We start from the raw sequence: 10622 nt of genomic DNA, 5'->3' as shown, positions 1-10622 counted from the left end.
GACTATCCCTGTAAGTGAAGAGACTGAGGATTTACCCACTCAAGAAGGATCATTGAGCTTAGAAGAGTTGTTCCAGGGAATTGATGTTTCCCCTAATGCTGACCAAGAAGAGGCTTCCCAAGAAGAAGCTGTTGTCCCTGAAGAGACTCTGAGAAGTCAAGATGTTCCTGAAGGTAAAAGTGAAACTACAGTAGCTGAGTTAGCAGATATTGAGAGCTCAACCCTTGAAGTTGGTCAGGTGACCAGAGAGAAGCTAATGGACCTACAGAAGAAGGATGTATCCTTAGCTGAGTTGTTTTTCAGAGTTGTTGATCAAGAAGAGATGCAACAAACTCCTACCTGTTATTATCTGAAGGAAGGTTTGCTGATGAGAAAGCATAGACCTGCAGATATACCAGGAGATGCTGAATGGGGCGAATATCATCAATTTTGATCCCACGTCCATTGAGGAAGCAAGTAGTAGCAGTAGCTCATGAGTCTGGACATATGGGAATCAGGAAGACTGTGGAGAAGACCATGAAATATTTTTTTCTGGCCTGGACTTCACAAAGATGTTAGCAAGTTCTGTCGGGAATGTCATACCTGCCAGATAGCTGGAAAGCCAAATGAAACCATTCAGAAAGCCCCCCTACAACCGATAGAAGTTAGAGGAGAACCCTTTAGCAAGGTGATTATAGATATGGTTAGACCACTGCCGAAGACGAAGAAGGGTCATGAATATCTGTTAACATTGATGTGTCCTATGACAAGATATCCTGAGGCAATCCCTGTTAGAAATATATCTGCCAAGATAGTTGCTGAGAAACTAGTGGAGTTTTTCTCAAAGTTTGGAATACCAGAGATTGTACAAAGTGATAGAGGAACCAATTTTACTTCCAAACTGTTTCAGGATGTGATGAACTTGTTAGGAGTGAAACAACAGTTGTCCACTGCGTATCACCCAGAGACTCAAGGAGCCTTGGAAAGGTTTCACCAGACATTGAAAAGTATGCTGACTAAGTATTGTCCTGAGTCAGGCAGTGACCGGGATGTTGGTGTACAGTCACGTTCAAAACTTACGATACTCTCAATCTAGATTTTCGGACAAATTGTCAACATAGAAAGCAACATCTGGCAACTACGGCATGGGGAGGTGCCGCAGGCAGCATAGTTGCTGAGGAGTCACTGATTTAAAGGGACACGTTATCTTTCTAATTATCGTAGTGGCTTACTTGTGATTTCGGGCTCTATATTTTTACTTGAGAAAAAGTTAAAAAGTAAAAGCAAAATAACAAAAAGCAAAGCTTTTGCGTTATTAATTATGTATAGTTTCACTATTCAAGCTCTCATTTTGAATTAAATCACATTACTAGGCCTATTGGTCCTTGACATTTGTTTGTATTAAGTTGTTCATTGTAGGCTTAATGCCTACTTACCTTGCATATAATAAGTATTGATGCAAGTCTATTGTTATTTAACTGAATCATAAAGGATAAAATGAATAGAAACAATAATTCACATAAAGATTTTAATGAATTATGAAACGTGAAATGCCCTAAGAAACTAAATATAAATTATATTTCATGCAATCACGCAAGAACACAACGGAAATATGAAGCATAAAAATAGTCTCTCTTTCTCACAGTTAACAACAGTTCGTCAAATAATTTAATTTTCCTACTGTGTCTTACACATTATGATAGTGAATAAAAAAGTAATAGTAAATTTATATTCCTTTGGTATAATATGAATTAATGTTCCTTTTGGTATAAAAGTAAATAAATTTCCTTTTTATAAAGATGAAATAATACATTATTAACCTATGACATAAATATGAATAACAAAAAAATTAGTCTAATATTTAGTATGACCTCCATCATTGTCAATCACAGCTCTTAGTCTATTTGGCATTGAATCTACTAACCTTTGACAATAATTATTCATCCCTCTTTTCGGTCTTAATGACTCCCACACAGATAGGCAGTGTTTGATCAGTGCAGGTTTGGTTTTTATTGTCCCAGTATCCCATTCCTTACCATTTGTCCCCAAAGATTTTCTATCGGATTGAGGTCAGGAGATTTAGCTGGCCAGTCTATACGTATAACATTGTTCTGTTCAGCAAACCATTCGCTGACCACTTTCGAGTTATGAACAGAAGAGTTGTCCATTACAAGATAGACTGGCAAATGACCCGGTAGTAGAAGTTTCCTCACTGATGGGATCAGGACTTCATCCAGAATTTCTACATATTGCTGTCCGGTTAAACGCTCAATCGATGGGAATCAGTTCCTGGTCCACACGCAGCCATCCATCCCCATAATCCTGCAGAAATTCTTCCACTTCAACAAATGACGGTTGAATATTTTCTTTATTGAACCTAGAGATTGAGATACACAAAAAAAATGTTATCGCAAGTAAACGAAGAAAATATCAACGCTGAATATCACCAATAGTCTATTAATAAAAATGAGCAATAAGGAATTTACATTGATATTGAGATTGTTTTCTCACTCTCGATAGGTAATTCGTTAGAATTCCAATAGGCTTGAAATGTTATCCTTGAAAGCAAAAGAAAAGTTATATTTTAAGGAGCTTGTTGGTATTTAATCAGTGTAGTAAAGGAACGTTCATGTTACACATAGGCCTAAGCCCACATGAAAACTATTGGTATTAATTACTTACCTTGCAGTTATTTAATCAATATAGTAAAAAAAAGTTCATGTTACACATAGGCCTAAGCCTACATGAAAACTATTGGTATTAATTACTTACCTTGTAGGTATTTAATCAGTGTAGTAAAGAAAGTTCATGATACACATAGGCCTAAGCCTACATGAAAACTATTGGTATTATTTACTTACCTTGTTTTTATTAGGTCGCCAGCAGTGGAGTATACCATGATCGTCGCTAGCAAAAATCTTCTCATCACACCATATAACGTTATCCCAGAATCCTGACTCAAACGGTAGATACTGAAGAGCGAAAGCTACTCGTTGCTCTTGGTGATTTTGAGACAAGGAGGGTTTGATTGCCGGTCTGCGGTGATGAATTCCTTGGTTGTGTAATCTCCTTCTCACCGTAACATTAGAGATTTGAAGACCTAATTCCTGATTCACTTTCGCAGCAGTTGTTATAGGCTGTGAGATAACTTTAGCAACGATCTGTTCATCCTGCTCTCTAGTAGTGCATCGGGGTCGACCTTTTCTAGGCTGATTCTGGAGGTTCTCTTCTTCGTTGAACCGTTTGATCCACCTGAATACTGTTGTCCGACTGATATTTAATTTGCGGCTAATTTCTATGGGGAGGATATTATTTTTATGCAGTTCTATTATGACTCTCCGTATAGCTAATGAGGTTTCTTGTCTTTTGGCTCCAGGATTTATTTGAAGTCGCCCAAGATGCTCCATCATCACAACGTGAAGTCGGGTCAGCGAAAGTAGGCTAAATACTGAGCAGGAGCACCACCACTGTGTCACGTGACAAGTTGCACATTGCTTTGGCGGCTTTTCAGGCGTGCCAACCTTTCGGAGTCAGGGGTGCGAATTTTCTCGTGCTGTTATTGTTTCAGATTGCGTGTAGTTGCCAGCCTGATGTTATCGTTCACATTTCAGAATGTTTCGTTTTATTTCGTGTATAATATCCAGAAAGGCAAACTTTTGAGTAGTGAAGATTTTTATTTTATTTTTATATTATGTATAGTATTAATATATGTACTGTGTTGCTCTTATAATTCAAAATAAGTTTATAAAAAAATCAAAATAATTCTTTTCACTTGTGAACGATAATCAAAGTACACAGTATCGTCACTAATGAACGCGACTGTACAATTGATGTTATTTGGAATTAGGAATGCTTATCAAGAAAGCATGGGTTGTTCACCTAATGAGATGATTTTTGGTAGAGAAGTGAGAGGACCGTTGAAAATTCTTGCAGAAAATTGGGAAGAAAATCAAGTGGAAGTCCAAGGAGAGTATGTAAAGAACTTGAGGAAAAGATTGGAAGAGATTAGAAAATTCTCTTTAGAAAATCTGAAACTGAGTCAAGAGAAAATGAAAAGGAGATATGGTAAGAAGACTAAGCTAAGAAGTTTTAGTGTTGGTCAACAAGTGTTAGTGTTTTTACCTGTCAAGAGATTTCCCCTTTCCAACAAGTTTCAGGGTCCTTACAAGATAATTGAGAGGTTAAGTGATAGAACTTATGTAACTGAAACACCAGAAAGACGAAGACGAAAAAGGAAGGTACATGTAAACCTCTTAAAACCTTACTTCTCAGAAACCAAAACAGAAACTGTGTCAATAACCCAGACGACTTCAACTACAGAAGACGATGATGGATATGAATTGGGAGCTGAAAGCAAGATAAATAATTCTTCAATTTTGGAAAATTTGGAGGATAAACTGAAACATCTGAGTGTTGAGCAAGGTGGTGAGTTGTGTGAAGCGATTAGAAGCTTCACAGAACTATTTGCAGATGTACCTAGGCGTACTGATCTGATCAAGCATGAGATCAAGATCCAAGAAGATGGCAGACCATTCAAATAGAGAGCTTATCGCCCATCACCTTATCATTGAGATGTTTTGAAGAAAGAAGTTGAATATTTATTACAGCATGGATTAGCAGAACCCAGTTCAAGTCACTACAGTTCTCCCTGTGTGTTAGTGAAGAAACAGGATGGCTCATTTAGGATGTGTACTGATTGTTGGAAGCTGAATTCCATCAGTGTGGCTGACAATTATCCCTTGCCTCTTATAGATCAGTTACTTGCTAGTGTTGGACAAGCCAAGTTTGTCTCCAAGATAGACTTGTTGAAGGGATACTATCAAATTCCCTTAGATGAGAATGCTAAGTTGCTGTCAGCTTTTATTACTCCTTTTGGACTTTATCAGTATACTGTTCTGCCATTTGGTCTGATGAATGCACCTGCAACGTTTCAACGAGTGATGGATCAACTGCTAGGGTCCATAGAAGGAGTAGGTGTATATCTGGATGACATAGTCATTTACTCTACAATGTGGGAAGAACATCTGAAGATCCTGAGGAAAGTTTTCAAGAAACTAAGGGAAGCAGGACTAACAGTCAACCTAGAGAAGAGTGAGTTTGGGAAGACAATTGTGCAGTATCTTGCGTTTGAAGTTGCAAAAGGCCTTCTCCCTCCAGTAAATGCTAATGTAGAAGGTATCCATAAGGCTACCCCACCTACTACTAGAAAACATCTACAGAGATTTTTGGGCATGGCAGGATTCTATTGATGTTTCTGCCCGAATTTCTCAGCTGTAGTAGGCCCCTTAACAGACTTAACTAGTCCCAAAGCTAAGTTTGTTTGGACTACAGAATGTCAAGAATCCTTTGAGAAGGTAAAAGCCATTTTTAACTTCAAGACCAGTACTTTGGGCTCCAGACTTCAATAAGAAATTTGTGATACAAGTTGACGCTTCTGACTTTGGAATTGGAGCTGTACTACTTCAAGAAGATGAAAGTGAACTTTTGCATCCTGTATGTTTCATGTCTTCAAAACTGAAAAAGCATCAGAAAGTGTACTCCACGATAGAAAAAGAAACTCTAGGCTTAATCACAGCATTGAAAAAGTTTGAAGTGTATGTGAACAGACCTAGGAATGAAGAAATTTTACTGCTGTCTGATCACAATCCACTCACATTTTTTACAGCGGATCAAGAATCACAACCAGAGACTCACTCGGTGGTCTCTGTGCTTGCAACCCTATAATATTAAAGTACAGCATATTTCAGGTAAGAACAACGTGGTTGCTGATTACTTATCCCGTTGTGAATCGTTGGATTCAACCCCGGGATAACCAATCTTCTGGGGGGAGAAGTCTTATGCTGTGGTTTTCATAATGCAGTAATCTTCCCGTGTGTATGTGTGTATTGTTGTGTGCTGTATAATCTTATGTTCAGATGCGCATATGCCATAGAGAGTTAGCGTAAGGTAAAATGGTTACACTCTGTATGGTTTGTAGGAAGGGACGATAGGCGTGAAGGGAGGAGGGACAGAGGCTGATTGTTCTGGACAGAGAGTGGTTGTTAGTCAATATTCAAAACTGCTTAAGTAATGCATTCCATTGGGATGCGATCAAAACACTGTTGGGTGGAAAATTCCATTACAAAAGTTGCCTAACGTCATTCGGGAATTTTCTATGAAACGATGTTTTACATTCTTATTATAACAACTAGAGATTCTCTTGTTCTGAAACTATGTAATAATAAGTATTATTATCAACTGTAATTCCACTTTGTCTATATTTATCGTTTTTAAAGAGTTTTTTAAAATAAAGATCTCGTCTAGAACCTGTTCACACATTTGACCCACCCGTCTGCGTATGAACACCCATACAATTCTTACGAGGGGGCCTGGACACTCTGAGACCAAAGTTGAAGGGGGATGCGTTTCCCTCTCTCTCCCTCTCTCTCTCTCTCGCTCGCTCACTCTCGGGACTACGAATGTCCTGTTGTAACGCAATTGATATTTTGGTAGACGATGGTCGCTCATATCCTTTAACTGGTTAAGTCCTTAGTAAATGTGTCTGAGTTCTCTGAACAGTGTATTTTATTAAGTGTGTGTGTAACGGTGCCTGACTAAAAACACGAATCAATTTGGTACCAAGGTATTGTAACATAATTATTGGTTTTTAGTGCACTAAAAATAATATTTACAGTGATTATATGTAAAGATACCTTTTCACTTTTTTAATATTTTTTCGTGTTATATGTTTTATGCTTTATCTTTTGAAGAATATTTCTTTTATACATATATGTGGTGTGCTTGCTATTGCCTTAAATTTTGCTTTACATTTTTTGATATTTAATCTTTTTGCAGAGTATATTTCTGTGTCTTTTGCATCCACATTTTTATATGATTGATTTATTTGCCTTATTTTGTTTAAACGTTGGAATTAATTTACTTACAGTATATTTCCTTTCAATCAAGTTTTGTTATTTAACAATCTAAATTTTACTTGAATAATTTTTGATTAATTATTAAATTAATTTCTGATTTAATTTTGACTGATGATTAATTCAGATTTAATCCAATTTTGTTTTGTTTTCAAGTAATAATAATTTCCATGAGACTGTTAAATGTCATGTATAATCTTTGAATTTAGAAATAAATTTTTGTATTTAAAATATTATATCAGAGTTTCATTCATTGACCCACCAGTAATTTTGATTTGAATTAGATATAGAGTGATAAGTGAGATGTTTTCATTCAAGTAATTGAAGTGAGCTCGAACCAGGGAAATAAATAGAAATACTTGAACTTTTATAATGTTAATGGAGTGACGCCCTTAGATTTTACCTCACACCTGTTTAACGAACTTAATCTGTTTTTTTCCATGATTGATAAGTTTTATAAGGGATCACTGTTGCCTTTAGAGAAATCAGTCGTTTTGTATGTGTGATGAGGGTTCAGGTGTCTGGCTGTTGTGAGGTGACTATAATTGTCGAATAAATGGTAAGTTTGGTAATCAAATATCAAGCACTTAGATACCAGGTTTGATTTGAAGAACAGACACTGGACACTTCGTCACAAAACATAAAGCTCTCTCAATCACATGGAAATTATCATTGACATTGAGAATTTCATAACTGTACCACGAAAATTTAACAAATATGAATTGTTTTGGGAAGTGGCATGAACGCCTAAACTACTCGAAGCAGGACACATGTCCTGACAACTATAAAGGGTTTTCAACAGTTAAAAATGAAGAGTATCTTCAAAAACGTTGGAGCCACAATAACTACCAGCGTAATACAAATAGTCGGGAGCTAACATGTACTTTATTTCCCGCGTCTGGTATGCTCTAGATAGCAAATGGCTTGTAGTCAAGATGACCAAACAATCATTACAAAAATAACTTTCTGGGAATACACGTTACATTCAAGAATGCCGAATTATAAAGAGAAAAAGCAGTCTCTCACTTTTTGGGTATGTTACTCAATCTCTTCGGGAAACTTGACCTTGGAATACTCTGTGTTCTCCAATGATTACCAAAGAGACTACCAGGAGCACTGTCAAGTACGTTTAAGTGTGCTTGTGCGTGTATGTGAAGAGAGGGAAAGAGAGAGCGTGTATAATTAATTAATGAAATGACTGATTCTGTATAAGCCCTGGCATCGGATTAAATCAATGGGTAAGAAATTCCAGAATACAGCAAATATTGAATATTTTTTTACTATAATTCAGTACAAATTAAAACATTTTTCATGGTATTAATAGTAATCACCCATTATGTGACCTAGCGTTGCTTTTCCTGAGAATGCCTTCTGAAGTTGATTGATTAAAGTTTGGATATGCACTGTAGATTTCTGGCAATTTTGGATTCAGTGTTAGTATTTCTTTATATACTTCATAGAGATCATTCAGTTTCTGATCATTTCTTTTTTAGAATCGCAAAGTTTGTGAATCGTTTCCTCCAGTGTTCTCTTAATCTTCGCCGAAAAGTTGATTTGGTACTTGGCCCCTTGAGTTGCACCCTTTCAGAAAGACAACAGATGATGTTGGCTGTAATAAGAAACTGTTTTTATGGGTATTTGCTAGAGGGGAAAACACGTTCTCTGGTTTCGACCTAATAATAATAACATAATGATAATTTACGTATTATTATGATAATAAATATTAGTGAGGATAAAATAAGACCCTTTTCCTGTGCGTATATGTTAGTGTGTTGCTAATAATATACATAAAATCCTTAAGCATCATGAGGACTACTGCCCTCGCCGACACAGGGAATGAAGTTAGACCTGTTTCATTCCCTTTGATGATGTGGGCAGTAATCCTTGTTAAAGCTTAAGGATTGTAAGTTTATTTCTAACAATTTACCAAGATTTACACGCCATGAAAAGGGTCTTATTTTACCTTTATCGTTACAGAATGGGATTGTTTCCCAGTAGTAGGGGAAAAGGTGCTATTTGGCGTCCTGGCGTCCTGAACATTTGGCATCTTGAACATTTGGCATCCTCAAGAAATGGTGTCATTTGGCGTCCTCAATTATGATTTATTTTATTTTTATATTTTTGCTGAAGAAAATAACATGCAATTTTATTTTTATATTTTTGCTTTCGAAAATAACATGCATATATAAAAAAATTATGTAGTAAGTAGGGAAAAGGTGCCATTTGGCGTCCTGGCGTCCTGAACATTTGGCGTCCTGAACATTTGGCGTCCTCAAGAAAGGGTGTCATTTGGCGTCCTCAATTATTATTTATTTTATTTTTATATTTTTGCTGAAGAAAATATCATGCAATTTTATTTTTATATTTTTGCTTTCGAAAATAACATGCATATATAAAAAAACATTATGTAGTAAGTAGGGGAAAAGGTGCCATTTGGCATCCTGGCGTCCTGAACACTTGGCGTCCTCAAGAAAGGGTGTCATTTGGCGTTCTCAATTATTATTTATTTTATTTTCATATTTTTGCTGAAGAAAATAACATGCAATTTTATTTTTATATTTTTGCTTTCGAAAATAACATGCATATATAAAAAAATTATGTATTAAGTAGGGGAAAAGGCCCCCGAACTGATATGAGAGAGATCCACTGCATGACTCATCAACTGCCACATGACTGATGAGTTGAATCAATATAAACTATCTGTTATTAATCCCACTTTATCTATAAGACTCTGATTAGGAGGAGACACCTTGCCGAACAGATCTGAACTGATATGAGAGAGACCCACTGCGTGACTCAACAACAGCTGTGTGACTGATAAGAGCTGAACCGTTATAAACTAACTGTTATTAATCCCACTCTATCGATAAGAGTCTGATTAGGTATCCACTGCTGATATGATTTAGACCCACTGCGTAACTCATGAACAGGTACATCACTGATAAGAGTTGAAGCATTATAAACTATCTGTTATTAATCCCACTCTATCGACAAGAGTCTGATTAGGTATCTGCTACTGATATGATTTAGACCCACTGCATGACTCATGAACAGCTGTATGACTTCATATGGACATTACAATGTACAGCTCTCTGAGATATGCAGCTCTAACTCTCCACCCGATTGTTAAAGTCACATGTTTTAACACGCTCTCGATTACGCTCACTGTCATTGTCACTTAACCTAGGTATGGGATAATAAAAAGCGATTCTACCTATCCACTCATTTTATTAGATAAAGCGGTATACATTAACAAGTACATGAATCTGGGGGTTCTCCCGACACACATTCCAATACAATACCACCACGAGTTGTTATAACCAACCTAAAACCTCTAAATAATTTTACAATAAATGACCATAGGCTTCCAAATCTAGTATGCCGTACAGCCTGACTTTCCTCCCCCTCCCCCTTCTTCTCCCCCTCTTCCGTTAGTGTTCTGCGTAGAACTCATCTTCTTCCTCCTCCTCCTCCTCCTCCTCCTCCTCCTCCTCCTTGAGCATTCACCCTAAGGAAGAAAAATAAAATGTCTTAGACAAACTGAACATCTGCAAAATTAATTATATGATGTATATTAGCAACATTTTTTAAAAATGTAATTAATCATTACCTTTTATTTAAAGAACGCACGCACTCCTTGTATGTAACGCCCGAACTCCAATGTGAACACCACACCCTCTATTCCAAAAATTTTAAGGAAAACCCAAGTTAAAGCTATAACCCTGATAAATT

At 36.6% G+C, this 10622-nt stretch overlaps 1 protein-coding gene across 1 annotated transcript; it reads right to left on the bottom strand.

Moving 5' to 3' along the window:
• Positions 1 to 2247: 2247 nt before the first annotated feature.
• Positions 2248 to 3386, bottom strand: LOC136827110 (uncharacterized). Its single transcript, XM_067084868.1, has 2 exons — positions 2911 to 3386; positions 2248 to 2356 (listed from the first exon to the last, which is right to left on the bottom strand). Exons 1-2 carry the CDS (start codon positions 3384 to 3386, stop codon positions 2248 to 2250), a joined length of 585 nt encoding a protein of 194 aa, XP_066940969.1.
• Positions 3387 to 10622: the final 7236 nt, after the last annotated feature.

This window comes from Macrobrachium rosenbergii, chromosome 41, assembly GCF_040412425.1.
Source record: "Macrobrachium rosenbergii isolate ZJJX-2024 chromosome 41, ASM4041242v1, whole genome shotgun sequence".
Classification (NCBI taxonomy): domain Eukaryota; kingdom Metazoa; phylum Arthropoda; class Malacostraca; order Decapoda; family Palaemonidae; genus Macrobrachium; species Macrobrachium rosenbergii.
Note: the sequence above shows the minus strand (reverse complement) of the source record. Positions and strands in the feature narration are given on the sequence as shown.